General features: G+C 52.8%; 2 protein-coding genes across 3 annotated transcripts; one reads left to right on the top strand and one right to left on the bottom strand.

The window, feature by feature from the left end:
- Position 1: 1 nt before the first annotated feature.
- MAD2L1BP (MAD2L1 binding protein) lies at positions 2 to 4,657 on the bottom strand. The gene is made up of 2 exons (XM_075146744.1): positions 3,097 to 4,657; positions 2 to 2,462 (listed from the first exon to the last, which is right to left on the bottom strand). Exons 1-2 carry the CDS (start codon positions 3,448 to 3,450, stop codon positions 1,932 to 1,934), a joined length of 885 nt encoding a protein of 294 aa, XP_075002845.1. The 5' UTR covers positions 3,451 to 4,657; the 3' UTR covers positions 2 to 1,931.
- Positions 4,658 to 4,908: 251 nt separating this feature from the next.
- GTPBP2 (GTP binding protein 2) lies at positions 4,909 to 16,018 on the top strand. Of its 2 annotated transcripts, XM_075146729.1 has the most exons (12): positions 4,909 to 5,103; positions 7,471 to 7,497; positions 8,135 to 8,319; positions 8,628 to 8,736; positions 9,287 to 9,484; positions 9,766 to 9,940; positions 10,576 to 10,795; positions 11,237 to 11,372; positions 11,782 to 11,840; positions 12,682 to 12,853; positions 13,131 to 13,295; positions 13,719 to 16,018. In XM_075146729.1, the coding sequence occupies exons 1-12, from the start codon at positions 4,924 to 4,926 to the stop codon at positions 13,914 to 13,916; spliced, it is 1,824 nt and encodes a 607-aa protein (XP_075002830.1). In that variant the 5' UTR covers positions 4,909 to 4,923; the 3' UTR covers positions 13,917 to 16,018. The 2 variants fall into 2 exon arrangements, with proteins under 2 accessions (XP_075002830.1, XP_075002831.1); XM_075146730.1 differs by lacking the exon at positions 7,471 to 7,497.
- The last annotated feature ends 781 nt before the right edge of the window (positions 16,019 to 16,799 follow it).

Raw genomic sequence — 16,799 nt, 5'->3', positions numbered from 1 at the left:
CCAGAAGCCAGCATTTTATTTTGATAATTATTATAGTACTAAACTTGTTAATCAAGCTCTAAAGCTCTTCATAAGGGATAAAAAAAAAAAGCATCTTGTCTTCTTTCATTCCTGGCACCGTATTATTGCTGCATTCGTAGTTCAAGTATAACAGAATATGTAAACAGTTTAATGCAGTAACATTGCACTCATTTGGGGAAGAGAGTAGAAAGGAATTGGCCCCTTGTTGCTCAGAACTAAGGCTTCTGTTCAAAAACTTCTTTAAATACTTGAGTGCTAGCATTCTTAAATATGCATTACAAGCGGCTTTGGTAGAAGTATAAAGGGTTTTGATCTCCTGAGCACAAACATGTTCAAGTTATATTTCATTCAAGAGACCTGCAATTACATATTCAAGTGGGCAGCTGCACATAAGGCAGCTTTCTTCATTCTAGCAGTTTTTCCCCTAGAGCTAGCTTTAGCAGTTACTACACATAGTAAACAGTTGTTAATGGATAATAAGGCAGAAACAGCACTCCTAGTGTTCTCCAAGCTCAAAAATACCAGCTTGATTTCCTCCTAGTTCTACAATGTCATTCCAAAAGGTCAAAGTTAAAATATGCACCAAGTGTAGAGGGTTACTTCGACCTTTACCCTCACTTCAAAGGATTTTTACCACCCCGTTGTGCAATTTTTGCTAGCAAGAAACTGCAAGCAACCTCACTACCAGTAGGCTCGAGTTTCTCCTCAAATGGGATAGAGCTACTTGGAGCTATTAAGCTCATTACATTACAGATACATACCCAGCTGACTGAAAATAACTCCAGCAGATATCTAGTTCTGACACACTGTGCTCTAAGGGTTTCTCTCCTTCCCTCCCCATCCCATTCTGCACTAGACACCAGGCCAGAAGAAAGGGCTCAAGTTCTGCTTCCAGGTAATATATTCTGACTTAGAACAGGAATTTGACAGGTAAAGATAGTGCTGTACTTGATCATACTCCCCTCACCTCTTCCTCACATTTCAGAAGCATTTAAAGTCTAAGACTTCTAAGAGGTAAAAGTAAGCAAGAAACTAACTTTGTTGTTGTTGTTGTTGTTTTAAGTGAGAATAAGCTAGCATATTTGGGCAGGAGTCCTAACTTCCTCTGAAGAAGGTTAGAGCAGAAACTGCTTACTTTTAACTGTATATCTAACTGATTGTCAGAGCTGTTGGACTGAAGGTTAGTAAAATAAAAAAATAGGAAGATGTGCTTCCCTGCCTCTACAGGACTGCTCAACCTCTTTTCCTCACCAGTACAAGACAGTGCTATGTACAAGACCCCCCAATTGCTGAGAAGCCCCACTCTTTGGATTATTAAGTAACTGAAATTGAATTATGGGAAAGTCTAATTTTATCAAATAGATGGACAAACACTTGAGTACTCAAGTCTGATCAGACTGCAAGGAAAGATCTCCTTTTACAGGAACAGGGTAGGTAAGAATGGTGATGGCCTTTATAGCAAAGGCCAAGTGTATTAATAATCACATTATCTAGAGTCCAATAAGTACATTATCTAGAGTCCCAAACAATCAGCTAACGTAATTATTACCAGAGAAATGGCCACATTAAAACTCGGGATAGAGAAGACTGTATCCAGTATTTGCCAGTTCAGTAAGTACGCAGCAGGAAAGTTCTACTCCAAACACACTAATTCACCTCCTGTGCCACAACTCAGGTCCCCAAAGAATCACGGTATCTGTGTGCAACTGTGCCTTAAAGGGTATTTGCTTTCAACAACAATTCCGGAGATGAAGACAGATGAACACAGTCAAGCTACAGGAAGGCAGCAGATGCCCTGGAGAAGAGATCCAGAGAGACAAGAATAGGCGGTTACATTTGATAAAGTTATTATCACCTAAAGCAGCACCAAAGGTCATTCAATATTCCACTGAAGTTCTACAGAGCATGGGTCATTCATGAAAGCCTTTGAGCGTCACTGGTGCTTGAAACCAGACGTAGTCCTCCCAAGTAGAAGTCATACGCTGAGGAGACGAGGCACTTATGTTGATGTCTCCATCACAGGACAAGTTAACAGTTAGTTTCCTCCCTCGGGTCGGCACTTTATAGTTGAGCTTGGGCCGGAACCAATCAACACCACAATCGCGGTGTCCTTGGAGCATAACAACGGTGCCCATGACAGGGAGAGCCTTAAGTTCACTGAAGACATCCGCAATGAAGAGCGAGTGAAAAAGCTTGCGAACACAGGATGCAGTTTTCAGGCTCTCCTCAGGACTGGCCTCACAGATATCCTCCAAGTTGAGCTCATAGAGCTCCTTGGGGCTCATGACATTGCCTCCAAGTAGAATAAGAACCCGAGGAACCAGTGTCAAACTAAACATTACTTCCAAGTGCTGGAGCACTCCCTCCAGATCCATCAGCACCTGCTGGCACTTCTTACTTGCCAGGTCCATGGAGAGTGGCTTCTTAATCACATCTCCATCCTGGAAAACAAAATAAATAAAGATTAGTACATTTCATTATTAGGACATATTAGTCCTAATATACTCTTCAGAAAGCATGGCCCATCCCGTCCCTGAAAGCCAAGGAAGGTTCAAAGGGGTTTATGCTCCTTTTAAGAGATATAGGTACCCACATATAGAATCAGGAGATCCAAGAGGAACACAAAAGGCCACTCTATAGCTCCTCAGTTTGAATCTGAATCATGCTATTGATGAATTCTCACAAGAATTAGAAGCTCCATCTTTTAAAGATCAGCTATCACTCCAAAACCACACAACATTTTTTTTTCTTAGAGCTGAGTAACAAACAAAACAGTGACATGCTTTGAGCAGAAAGTGGGACAAGAAGAGATAAACAGTAAGTTGTTGAGGCCTTTAATCATCTAACCTAAAGTTGTGGGTTTTTTTTTTTAAATGAAGTTGTGGTAACATTTAAGGATACAGCTACAATGAGTGCTTTACTTTAGAAGCAGCTGACACATTAAAATACGAGTTACTGAGCTAAAATAGTTAGCTGACAGGCAAGACTCAAACGCCGCAGCCTCTGTGGCACGGCCGCCCCCGGGCCCAAGGGTTCCTCCCGGCCGCCCTCCCGCGCCGCCACGGCCCCCCTCACCTGCGCCGCCCGCCGGCAGAAGTAGGCGAGCTGCTCGTAGGGCAGCGGGAGCTGGTGCCGCTGGTGCAGGACGTGCTTGAGGAGTTCGCAGGCGAAGCGGCAGCAGCTCTCCCGGCTCACAGCGCCCGGGAATACCACGGACACCGAAGGGCAGGCCGCCACCGGCCCACTCCGCCGGGGCCTCCTCCCGCCACCACGATCCAGGGCCGGCGGCGCCTCAGCTCCGAGGAGCGGGGACGTGGCAGAGGTCGCTCGGGCGGGGGCAGGAACTACCGTAACGCCACGAGCCGCCATTTTCTGGCCAGCGGAGCGCGGCCGGCTGGGATTTGAATGGCCGCCGCCGCAGAGCATCATGGGAGTAGCGGAGCGCCCGCCCCGCACGGCTTCCGCGGCGCAGGCACCGTGTTTGGTGGGAAGGAGCGGGGTTTCCGCCCGGCGGCTCGCCCCGGCCTGGGAGGAAGGAGGGTCCGTGGGCAGCCCAGGCCAGCCCCGGGGAGCGGGGCGGGCTGACCCGGCCGGGCCGCTTCTCCTGCCCTGGGCTTGACAGCCACCAGGGAGTAAGTGCAGGGACCGTTGCCGGGGTGCTCGGTGGGGCTAACGACCTCCGCATGAGGAGGCACCGCGGCGGCTGCGGCAGGCCCGGGTGCCCCAGCCCGGCCACCGGCGCCGAAAGCTGCGGCTGCCTCCTCGCAGGGGGCTGCGGAAAACAGGTCAACTGGTTTTCCCCCCGCCCTGTGCTGAGGCCCATCCAGAGCACATCTGCAAGGTGTGCGGCAGCGAGGGGGCAAAGCCCCGCCGGCCGCTCCCAGGCCGCTGAACTCCCTTCGCCTCCGACTGGCAGCCCTGTTGGCTCCGGTCGCTTGCAGAGGAACTCCTTTCGCCCCGCGGCGGGCTCTCCTCCTCCTGCAGCTGGGAGGCGGAGGCGGGGAGCGTGCAGTGCGTGGGAGCTGCCGTGTTTGGAAACAACGTGGCCGCAGCCCCATTGGGTGCTGCCTCCAAAACACGGCGAGGGGAGGGCGGTCGCTGCCGGTGGGTGGCGGGAGGAGCCGCTCCCCGGCGGGCGAGGTTACTTTACGGCAACATTGACTGCCTCTTAAAAGCAGCCGAAGAGTGTGAAAGTTCTACAAACACTGATCCAGCGTCGCCCTCCCCAGGGGACATGGCGGAGAGAAATGAGGCTTGGTGGCGGTGGTATTGGAGACTGGCAAAACACTCGCTGAGGGGACGCGGCGCGTGGCAGGAGGGTCTTTTGCTGTTCCCCCCCCCGCCTCGGCAGGAGGTGAAGGCGGCCTTTGGGATAGCTCTGTCCTGGGCTGCTGCCTCCCTGTAGTTAAGAGGTACCTCCAATGCCGAACACCTTTAAAAACGTTCCAGCTCCCCGATGCCAGTAGGACCGGTGCTGATAGCTCGCTGTCACTGACCTGGGGCTCTGCCCCGCCGCAAAGCCTGTGAACTGCCGAAGGGGAAACCCGCGGGCACCGGCAGATCCCGGAGGGCAGGGCCGGGGGAGCGGCGGCACCCTGCGCGTTGCCCGCCGCGGCCGCCAGGCGGCGCCCCCTCCCTCGGACTCTAACTCCCATCCGCCCCCGCGGAGGGAGCCCGTAAGGGAGCGAGCGAGGTGCGCCGCGGGGCGCGCCGGGAGCTGTAGTTCTGAGCGGGCGGGACGCGGTGCGTGCTGGGAGTTGTAGGCGGGCGACGGGCGGGACTCAGTTTCCCGTGGCGCCGCGCGGCGGTTGCTGACGCCGGGGACGGGGCGGCGGGGACGGGGCGGGGAGCCCAGGCGGGGAGCGGGCGCCGCACCGGGGCGGCGGGGCCGCGCCGGCCGCCATGGACTCACGGGTGTCGGAGCTGTTCGGGGGCTGCTGCCGGCCGGCGGGCGGCGGGGCGGGCGGGGCGCTGCGCGGGCGCGGGGGGGCCGCGCCCGGCGGCGGCGGCTCGAAGGCGAAGAAGAAGAACGGGCGGAGCCGGGGGGGGAAGGCCAACAACCCGCCGTACCTGCCGCCCGAGGTGAGCTCCCCCGGCCGGGCCAACGGCCGCCGCGTCCCGTCAGCCGCGGAGGAGGCGCCCCCCGCCCCGGGGCCTGGCGCCGCGGGGGTCTGCGCCGCTCCTTGGCAGGGCCGGGCAGAGCCGGGGGGCGCCGCCGCTGCGGAGCTGGAGGGGGCGGAGGGATGGTCGTCGTCCCCCCCCCGAGCGGCTCGGTGCGACGCGGGCCTGCCCCGGACCCTGGCAGGTTTGGTCGCGGGTCAGGCTGGAGGCAGTTTCTGGAGAGGCTCGGCCGAGGGTCCCGGCGGTGTCGGTGCGGGGTCGTGCCGGGGTTGGGCTAGCAGCCTTGCGGGCGGTCCTGCAGCCGGCAGCCCCGGCCCCGAGAGCGGTGTGCCCTCCTGGCCCGGTCTCTCCTCCGGGGTCTGACGTGGCAGCGCGCAGTGCTTGTGCCCCCAGTGCCAGCGAGCTCCCTGCGTGGTCCACCAGACCCTGTCGTATCTCGCTGCCTGGCATCCATCTGTGGGTGCTTTGCCGTCTGGGAACTAAATAGCTTCGGAAATAAAGCTTTGCTCAACTCGTAGTCCCGAGCATCCTGTTCGCATCTCTCCCTGAGAGCCGATCTGGTGGGTGTAAGTCCCTTTCCAGCTGCCAAACTCATAGACATTGCTCAGCAGGTTTTAGTGACTCCCTTCCCAGCTAAGTTTTCTTACATGGAGATACAGACAGTACTGACAGAGTGTGAGGCACTTGCCTCTTGCAGCAGGAAAAAATGGCATTGGTAGTAAGTGGGTGTGTTGGTTAGTTCAGGCAGTTGGCACCACACTAATAGGACTGCCACTGTAGGCAGCATTACATTGCCCTCGAGTCGATTGTTTGGCCCCACTCAGTGAGCTTTCTGTAAAATATGTGAAAGCCTGCACTGGGAGGGAGCAATTCCTCCACAAGGCAGGGCTGTGACTCTTGGCAAGAAGGGAAAACGGCGCTTTGCTACTGTTAGATCTTCTCCATGGGCAGGACTGTCCCCTGCAGCCGCAGTTTAGTTTTTGTTCCTTTCAGCTGGAGGCTGGACAGCCCCCTGTGGTTTCAGCACAGCTTCCTGTCCCTGGCTACCCTGTGCAGTATGTGGCTCAGCAAGTCTAGGCTTGTTGCTTTTCTAGTCTTAGCTGCCTTGAAAGAGACCCACCCCCTTATTTAGACGACAGCGCAATATGTGACTCTGTTTTTCTTAGAGCTGGAAAGCTGGTAGATATAAAAGAAGAAAACCTTCCGCAAGTACTCTTTTCTCACTGCATAGCTCCGCTGCCCGAGAGCTGAGCTGACAATTCAGAACTTCCCTCTGTTGGCCTTTTGCCACCATAAGCACCGCTGTGGTTAGGAGCTGAGCTAGAAGGCAAGGAGAGGGCTGTTGCCTCTCCTGACATGCAAATTGGTGTCCAGAGGAAAAGGAAGTGCTTAGTGTCAGCAGCCCCATTTAGTCTGCCAGAGTACTTGGCTTCCTGCAGGCTCCAGGAGGAGGTCAGACTGAAGGCAGTTTCTCAGTGGTCCTTAGACTGAATCAGTGGGAAAATTACTTCAATATTGGCTATACGTTCTCTTCGGAAAGCTGGAGCCTGTTGTAGTTGGAGTGAGCTTGATGAGTACCCAGGTCTTTCTGTGACAACCCAGTCTGGCTCCAGCCCTTCCTGAGAAAGTTCTTCTGAGTACGTTGTGTACAGACAGTCCCAATCAGGTCTGGTTCTCCAGAACTGCCAGGCCAGTGACCAGCTTGCTGTACTGCAAAGACGACGGTAGCTTGCTTCCTTATGTCTGTAGTCCCTTCTGTTTTGCAGAGAGAAGATAGGCAAGGGTATGGAAAGGAGTCAATGAAAAACTAATTGAGTGAGGGAGGGTGCAGGAGAGGAGGCAGTGACTTCTGTTCCAAGTCCCCTGTTTCTGTGCAGATTGGGTGGATGGAAGCTGCTGGATAGGGTAGGAGTGGGATGCTATGGGTGGCATTGTGGGTCATGGGTGGATGAGGAGGGAGACTTAATCATCTGCTGGCCTGTGCCTTTTTGAAACTGGAACTCTCTCTCTGTGACTGTTAGACTGGCCCTATTCTTTACTGGCAGTAAAAAAGTCCCCCAAAACAGTACTACACCCTGTGTCCCTCTCTAGTTTTGTCCTCTGGTTTTCATGATGTGGGATGCAAACAGCAGAAACAAACCTAAAGTAAGTTCCAGTTGAGTGTAGGAATGAATGGCAGAAGAGGCTGTGACCTAACACAGTATATTTCTGCCACTTTCCCTCTCTCTGGAACTGTCAGCATGAGCTGCAGAGAATCTGGACAGCTGATGCCTATAGAAGTCCCTGCTGGCACAGCATCTAACCTGTCTTGTTTCATTCTCTGACCAGGCAGAAGATGGGAACATCGAGTACAAGGTGAGCCTTTTGAGGTTGCAGAAGGAGGTCTTCCTCCCAGAGGGTTATTTTGCAGTGAGTAACTTCACCAAAGACAGCATACGGGGAACATGTCCAAGGAAGGGACAGAAAAGTGGACACTGTACTAAGGAACTACCAGTCATCTTCTGTATCTCTGTGCCTAGCAATACCCAATATGCTGAGCTGGAAGAGTTTGATCTCAGTACTCATTTTTAGGAATCTGTTTTAGGAGATGAGACCCACTGCGTTTTTTCTTAAATCTTCCTTTAGAGAGTGAGCTGCAGGTGTCCCCGATAATCATTTGTCACTTTCTTGTGACTGTTCTGCCATTTGCAGTTACTTGGCTCCTGTGTCACAGATAGGTACACCAGCGCTGTCTTTACCCCCACAGCAGGCAGGGTACAGATCCCTTTGGCAAGATGCAAGAAAGTTCTTCTACCTTATAGGTATGCACCTTTGTGAAACCCTTCTTCTATCCTATGGCTTCTGTGCAGACACTAACATGGGCTGTGATTTCTAGAGGTGGGTCAGTCTTGGGTGCGTTGCTTCACGGTGTGGGTTAGGGAGTTGCTGGCCTGGGCAATGGGATTCCCTCTGCATCCAGGTTGTGACTATAACTACCCCCTCCATTAAACAGCTAAAGCTAGTGAATCCCTCGCAATATCGCTTTGAGCACCTGGTGACACAGATGAAGTGGCGACTACAGGAAGGCCGAGGTGAGGCTGTCTATCAGATCGGCGTGGAGGACAACGGGCTGCTGGTGGGCCTCTCAGAGGAGGAGATGCGTGCCTCGCTCAAGACACTGCGCCGTATGGCAGAGAAGTACGTGTTCCCTTTCATCTGCAGGACCCGCAGGCATAAACAGTCTCCCGTGGAGAGGCTCAGCCCCAGGAGTCCCCTGAGGAGCTGGTGGCTCCATTCTACAAAGCCCCTGTATGACTGAAATTCCCTCATCATGAGGCTTTAGAAATACGAAGGCAGTTAGAGGGTTTTTGCCTGGAAGCTTGAGGCTTCTTCCCTGCTATCCCCAGCTTTCATCCCATTCACTTTGCCAGCTGTGATTCTAGAGGTGCAAGAGCTGCTGAGTACAAGTGTGTGTGTCTCATTCCTTCCTTTCGTATTTGTGGCAGGGTTGGGGCTGACATTACGGTGCTGCGGGAGAGGGAGGTCGATTACGACAGCGACGTTCCAAGGAAGATAACGGAGGTGCTTGTCCGAAAGGTGCCTGACAACCAGCAGGTAGGGACCTGCAACTTGGCTGTCCTCTCCTGCTGGAGACTTAGAGGCTTCATACAAGCAGCTTCTTTTTGGGATGGGAGCCCAAACCCTAAAGGCACTTTGTCATAGATTGGCCCATAGCAGATGCTTTAAAGAGCTGCCAGAGGGAGGCTTGATCATAATGCTTTTCATCTCCAAGATTGTGGTCGAGGCAGATACCAGTAGGGGAGATTGCCTGGATCAGAGGTGAGAAATTATTTCACTTCTACGGCAACAGTTCCGATGCAGACCAGTGTGCAAACAGGGAAGGATTTAGAGGTCCTGCTGCAGCAAATGGCCTTTTTTGTGATATCAAAGCCTGATGTGTCACATCACAACTCTAGAGAGTGTATCACAACTCCTGGGCAGTGGTTTACTGGGAGCAAGAGCAGAATGTGAGCAAGACTACACTGCACAGTGTCCATCTTGGAGGGAAGCTCTCTGAGGCACATCTCCACTGCCATGTAGTGTTCGTGCATACCCAGCACAGCAGTGGTTAAGTTTCATGATTTTTCTGTTCTTCTTCCTGTAGTTCTTAGACCTGCGAGTAGCTGTGCTGGGGAATGTGGACTCAGGGAAGTCAACCCTGTTGGGTGTCCTAACGCAAGGAGAGCTGGACAACGGGCGGGGCAGAGCACGCCTCAACCTCTTCCGGCATCTCCATGAAATCCAGTCAGGAAGAACGTCGAGCATCAGCTTTGAGATCCTCGGCTTCAACAGCAAAGGAGAGGTGAGGGAGTGGGCTGCTGAACTCAGAAAGCTGGAGGAGAATAGGACTACCCTCCTGCTACAACTGTGAGTGGGACATGAGGGAAGAGAGCTGGCACAGCTCTGTGTCCCTTTAGCTGAGCCTGAGTGCTACTTTTCCATTTGCAACAGACGTCGTTTCTTGCACCTATGGTGAATGATCTCTCCTCACTAATTCTGAGGTCAAAGTGGATAGATAAGAGCTGGGTTTTCTTCACTTGCCTGCTGGGGCTCCTTCTCTCACCGAGTCCTTATGTTCCTCAGGTGGTAAATTACAGTGACTCCCGAACAGCAGAAGAGATCTGTGAGAGTTCTTCCAAAATGATCACTTTCATTGACCTGGCTGGCCACCACAAGTATCTAAAAACAACCATCTTTGGCCTCACCAGCTACTGCCCGGACTTTGCTATGCTGGTGGTTAGCGCCAACACTGGCATTGGTGAGTGTTGCCTGCATGGATTGACAGCAACGTGTGAAGAGAAATGCAGAATGGGGGGAGTGGGTCCTTGTTAGCTGGGAACGGTTGTCAGAAAAAAATATTAGTCTGGAAGCCTCTACTGATTTCCTGTAAACCAGTGCCTACGAGTGCCTGGGAGGGGAGCAAAGCTGGGATCCTCTTACCAGCTGTAGACCACATTAAACTGTACCCTGGACAGAGAGGCTTTGTTTGGAATTTGAGGCTGTGTTTGTCAGAAAAAAAAAAAACAACTTTGACATATTCTTAGGGGTGCTGAATCCTGAAGCCTTGTAAAAAGGCAGCTGGAGTTCTCCCACATCTTTCCTTGACGTTTTTGTGGCTGTTTTCTGGCAAACTCTAGCCCAAGAATGAAAACTACTACATCTTTCTGAAGCAAACAGAACAGTCACAAAAATTCTTGGTGGTTTTTGTTTTTCTGGACTGATGTTTGGTTTTGTTTAAAAGAATGATTTTGCTTTTTCGTTGCCTGATGAACTAAGCAGTTAGGGTGAAATCTCTAGAGTGGGCCTGTGGGAGAGCCAGGAGACACAGCTGTCACATAAACAAGCAACAGTGATGACTGCTACTGTACCTACACTCTCGCTTGTCTCCTGCAGCAGGCACAACACGAGAGCACTTGGGCTTGGCCATGGCCCTCAAGGTCCCCTTCTTCATTGTCATCAGCAAAGTTGACTTGTGTTCGAAAGCCACCGTGGAACGGACAGTGAAGCAGCTGGAGCGAATCCTGAAGCAGCCAGGCTGCAACAAGCTCCCCCTGCTTGTGAACTCAGATGACGATGCTGTTACAGCAGCACAGCAGTTTGCACAGTCTCCCAAGTAAGGGACCATTCCTTTCTTCTGCTGAGAGCGGGCAATTCAGTCTGGGCTGCTGTGCGGAGCTGGGGAAGGGCGACCACAGGGGAGGCGACCACATCTTGAACATCTTGGCTCCTCATCAAGTTTCCTACCTTTGCATTCTCCAAGAAGGCATTTTCCCCTCCCAGGCCTTTTTCTGGGCTCTGGGAGCAGAGGGTGCCCGAGGCTGCACTGGAGTTACTTCTCCATGACAGAAGTGTGGGTTGGCAGGGGATTGGTGCCTCTACCAACCATTGAGGCAGGGGTTACTGCAGAGTACTGCTCTGTACATGGGCTCCTGCTCTAGCCATTTATCGCTGTAGTCTCTGTCCTCTTGCTGGACTCAGTACATTCAGAATCCCAGCCACCTTCTGCAGCTGTGCTCTGGCCTTCTGCTTATTCCTCTCTATTTGTGTCTGACAGCATCACCCCAATCTTCACGCTGTCCAGCGTTTCTGGGGAGAACCTGGATCTCTTAAAAGTCTTCCTCAACATCCTCCCTCCACTGACCAACAGTAAAGAGCAGGAAGAACTAATGCAGCAACTCACAGAGTTTCAGGTGCGTAAGGGTAGTTTGTTTCCAGTTCTGGTACTGCACTCATTGCTGTGACATGTGACAAACATCTGTGGAATCTGGACACCATAGGGAGAGACATGGTGAACTCCTGGACTATTGGGAGACATTAAAGTAAAGAATGGACTCGGTCCTTGAAAAAAGCCTGTTAGGCTGGGCTCTGTCCTAACCAAGGATGCCCATCTCAGATATAAGATTGTTTCTCTGGTTGCCACTTAAAAGGCAGAGGTTCCTCTAATAGGAAGGTAGTGGGAGCTGGTGAAAGCTCTGACATGGTGTCTGATGACCAGCAGAGAGCTCACCTCCCTCTACACAAGGGGCGGGCAACTTGTCGTCATTCTGGAGTGCTATTTCACAGTTGTCTGAGCAGCTTATTCTTGTTGCCTTGCTGTAGGTCGATGAAATTTACACTGTGCCAGAGGTGGGGACTGTTGTGGGAGGAACTCTGTCGAGGTAAGTGAGGCCAGGCAGACAAGTGTGGGTGTGAATGATTGCTGGAGTTCCCACAAGGTTAGAGTCACCCGCTGCAGATGTGGAAGCAGTGCAAGGCTCGGTCCTGACTGCTGCCAGATAACTGAGCCAAGTGAGGGTAAAGCCCTACAGGGTGTTGGGAGGTGCCATGAGCAGACCATTGGTCATGTGGTGGTGAGCAGAGAGTCTGCTCTAAAGTTGCTGGATTAGGAATGTGACCTGTAGCGTGCTAAAGGAAGGCATGCTGGGACCCAGAGTCGGCAGAGGTTAGCCATGATCCCAAGGCATTGCTTTCCTCATTCCTCAAGCAGGGGGAGGAAATGTAGAGGGCAAGTCCTCCGATCCCAGCAGAGGTTAACTGCATGCTACCCCATGAGAAGGCAGCTGTCCCTCAGTGTTGGGGAGTGATCGGAGCAGTTTGGCTACCAGCACATCCACACAGAACAGGCGTCGGCTGCAGTCTCTCCAGCAGAAGCAATGCAGTGTGGCAGAGCACTGGGGACAGAATGGCCCCTGTCTGTACCTGATATTCTTAGGAGTGCTAGTGTGGCTTTCGCTCCTACTGTAGGAAACTCCTGTTCCCGCCAGCTTTGCATCCCTGTTAGCTGGTCCCAGGTAAGAGTCCAAGGACACTCACCTTCTTGGCCCGGGGGAGTTTGTGCAGTTGATCTTGGAGGGTGAAATTTCTTCCTTGTCTCCTGATGAACTCTGTCCTGCTTTTCTGGTTTAGTGGTGGACTTGGCAGTGCTAGGTTAACAGTTGGACTTGATGATCTTAAAGGTCTTTTCCAACCTAAATGATTCTATGATTCTGCCCTGGGCAGTGGGATCTGCCGAGAAGGCGAGAACCTGGTGGTTGGTCCCACTGACGATGGGAAGTTCCTCCGGCTGAAAGTGTGCAGTATCCAACGCAACCGCTCTGCCTGCCGTGTGCTGCGGGCTGGACAGGCAGCCACGCTGGCCCTCGGACCCTTCGACCGCTCCCTGCTGCGCAAGGTGAGTCCTGCTGTTGCCAGGTTGCTCACTGGTCCAGTGAGCAGGACTGGAGGCTTCCCTGGAGATCCCCCATTGGTAGGGCGGGAATGAGTAGAGATGTTTGCAGGAAACTTGCTGGAAGGGGAGGAAATGGCCAGGCTACGAAGTAGGATGAGTACAAGGCTGAGAATGGGATACAAGACCAAGTCACAGAGTGGAGATGTGTTTGTGATTTTGGGGGCTGTTCAGAAGCAAGGGAACTGGCCCTAACTGATCTGAGCTTTGGGTTATTTTGCAGGGCATGGTCATGGTGAGCCCAGAAATGAACCCCACCATCTGCTCAGTGTTTGAAGCCGAGATCGTGCTGTTGTTCCATGCCACGACTTTCCGGAAGGGGTTTCAGGTGACGGTCCACGTGGGGAATGTGCGACAGACTGCTATCGTAGAGAAGATCCATGGAAAGGTAGGCATGGGAGGAAAGGGGAGGAAGATGGACCTCCCTGTGGGGTTTGTTGGAATTCCACCATGCCCTCTAGTAAAGCTAGGGGCTGCTGGTATCTTGAGTAGCTGTGTCCCGTCCTAGGAGCACGCTCCATCCCTTTATCCTGCCCATTTGGTTGCTTTTCCTCCCAACATGTTAAAGAATTCCCTCCTCACGAAACGAGCAGCATGATGGACTACAGCAAGACTGTGAAGGGAGGTGAACCCTCCATTCTCCAGAGCTTGTGTCTTCCTGTCTCCCCTTCCCAATAACGGAAGGGCTCAAGCCATGCAGTCTGAGGGAGGCAACTTGCTCATTTGCCTCACCTTTGTAGCATCCACATGCACCTCTCCTGCATGCATTGGTATGGTAGATGGGTCTAAGCTCTCCCCTTTTTCTTTTCAGGACAAGCTGCGGACAGGAGAGAAGGCAGTTGTCCGTTTCAGGTTCATTAAGCATCCTGAATACTTGAAGATCGGAGCCAAGCTGCTTTTCCGTGAAGGAGTCACCAAAGGCATTGGGCATGTCACTGACCTCCAAGCCATCACCACCAAAGAAAACGGTCTGGAGGAGTCCCTGGGGCCTGGACAGCTGAGCTTCTGACTACCACTAGGTCAGAGAGATCTCCACTCGCCAACACACGGGGAGAAGGATGGAAGCTCCCGTGGCTCTCTGAGTGATGCCTGGAGCTGCTGCTGTCCCGTTCTAGCATGGGTGTCCCTCCTCTGCACTATGAGATGCAGCGTGGGAGAGTTTCTCGCATTCAGTGCCGTATATGGGGCAAGTTAAGCATGTTCTCCGCATCGCCTGCAGCTTTTGTTACCCTGCCCTCTTCAGAATAGATGAGAGGCACCTGCAGACCTGGGCAGGCAAGTTCTGGCTTTGTGTACTGTTTGAAAATTACTGGTTGGGAGGAGCAGAACCCTTGAAGACTAGCAGTGAAGGGATGTTTTTCCATCTGTGAGACAAGATCTGGTCCCATTTCTGCTCTCTGAGCACTGGGTTGATAACAATCCTCTCTTGAGTCATCCTGCAGCACATTCTTCTGGGCAGGGGATGGAAGAGGCCCTGCTACCCACAGCAGGGACTTGCTTGAACCTCTCAGAATGCATTCAGGACACTTTTTAACCGTTTTAATCTTGGTTGGCTTTAATCTGCTGTGTGTCCATTTGTGTGTTGGTTTTGCATTACTCCGATCTGAGTGTCTTACTGTTGGACAAATGCCCTGTTCCCCACTCACACGTACACACTCCTTCAGCATCCCACTTTCCAACTCCGGGGAAGCTGTGGCTGCTAGGAGTGGCTCAGCCTCCCGAGATAACGTCGTGAAGGCAGAGTTTGCACTTGCATCTGTTCCTTGCAGCAGCTGGGCAGGAGGCCGTTCTGTGGAGCAGAGCGGGGCCTGTGCCTGTGCTGGCGTGCGCAGGTTGTTTCCGTGGATGTTCGGCTGACGGTGTCATCTGCACGTTGGCAGCAGTGGTGTGCAGTGGGCTCCCTGGTGTGGCTGTTCCAGGTCCCAGCCCACCTTGCTCCTCACAGGCTTGCCTTAATGTGTGAGGAGGACAGGCTGCATTACTAACACAAAACCAGGTGACTTCTGTTGTTTAGATGTGATTTGACAGTGGCATGATTTTATTTCTGTTTCTCCTGGAGGAAGAATTCTTTTCTTTCCCTTGCCACTGGGGTTTGTTGTCAGAGGAAAGCTGATGTTGCCAGCAAGGACTCTGTGCACAAAGAGTGGAGCACGTTTATCTCCCACTCACTGTCGTGCAGCTCTCCTGTGTAGCCTGGAGGGTGCAGCAGGGGCTGCGTAGCTGTACATAGGCTTTTGGTTTTATTGTTGACTGTTAGACCAAATGTGTCTGCCGTGAGCAACAGGCCTTCAGCCAGCCCTGTCGCGTGGCATGGTGGCCTGCCAGCCCTGACTGAAGAAAAGGGTGAGGGTCTGTGATAGCACTTGGACACCCTAACAGTCCTTCTACCATCCGGAGAGCAAGTTCTGCTTTTGGGCTGCGGGCACAGGCAGTGCCTGCGGGGCTGAGTGGCCCATCCTGATCTGTGGAGGTCGCAAAGCAGCGCTCTCCTCTGGGCTGTGCTCTAGCAGGTGGGGAGGTGGCGGCTGCACCCTGCGAAGAGCATGCTGAGGCGTGGGGATGCCAGTGAAATGGCGGTATCAATGAAGGGATTCAGAGGCAGCTCAGTAGTGACAGGAGTGACCTGTCCCTTGTGGGGAGCACTGACCCAGCTGAAAATCTGCTTCTTTGCCATCAGCCCAGCAGTGAGACAGCAGCTGCTTCGCTGCTCAAGCAGGATCCCTCTTTCTTCCCATCCTGGGAGTGGTCTGGGTGTTACAGTGAGATGGTCTTTCACCATGCCTGCAAGAAGGACAGACCCAGCTGCCAGCAGGCTCTTCTCTTTGGTGCTCGTGGGTCACAAAGAAGGCTGCCTGGAGGGTAGGGGGCACTCCAGCTGTTTGCAGCAGCCCTAGTGTTTTCTGCCCCAAAGCAGGTATGGAGTGCTGTGACCTTCTCTGAAATAGCTGATGGCTGGTCTCACCTCGTCCCTGCCATCTGTGGAATGGCTGTTCTTGGTGCCATGTTCTTCATAATTGCTGTTTTGTTGTCTTGAATTTTTCTAATGCTGGGGGTTGTCCCTGTTCCCCAAGCATCTATACATAAATGTACAGAATAAAGATGTTTTATTGAGCCCTCTGGCTGAGTTGTACAATGAGCGAGGGTGGAGCTAGGCTCTTGCCCTGCTGCCCTTGGAGCTGGGTCACGGTTGGAGATGGCTGCCCTTCACTCCTTCCTAAGCTTCCTGCATTCAGGCCTATAAATACCATCCTGTGGTGTGGAAGGAATGCACGCGCACTGCTGTTTACAACCGTGCTCTCCTGGCTTATCTGAGCAAGCCTGGGTGTGCAGCCTGGGGTGACAGGCAGCCACGTCACCCTGAGCACAGCACTTCGGGCTGTTGTGGGCGGAACGGGCTGTGGCGGGTACTTCCTCGCAGCCACAAATTCCCCCAGAGCCTAATTAAAGGGATGCTTTCTAGGGCACACATCTAACCGGTGGTTTGTTTTTAAAAATATCTTCGACCATATCAAGGGGTTTGCGATTGCCTTCTCTCCATGAGAACAGGTTGTTCCCTTGGGACAAGCAGAGGCAGAAGGGCTTCCCTGTGGAGGTGACTTGTGTCACTGAAGTGATTTGCCTGTTCTCAACTTGTTTTTGTGTAAGGTAGTGGCATCTGCTGAGTCCGGTCCTGCCACTTAGGAAATGAGACGTGCTGCTGTCACAGGAGTGTGAGGCAACCCTGCCAGACTGGTTGCTACTTCTCTTTACATGAGGATTTTGGGAAACTTGTCACTTTGCAATGTGAGGACTGTCATTAATGGGAGTGACTCTATAATTCTTTCCTCTGCTGATTACCAGCAGAGCTGCACGCACCAGAATGAGCTTCTTGTGCTTCCTGAAATCTCGCAAC

The sequence above is a fragment of the Calonectris borealis genome, chromosome 3 (genome assembly GCF_964195595.1).
Source record: "Calonectris borealis chromosome 3, bCalBor7.hap1.2, whole genome shotgun sequence".
Classification (NCBI taxonomy): Eukaryota; Metazoa; Chordata; class Aves; order Procellariiformes; family Procellariidae; genus Calonectris; species Calonectris borealis.
Note: the sequence above shows the minus strand (reverse complement) of the source record. Positions and strands in the feature narration are given on the sequence as shown.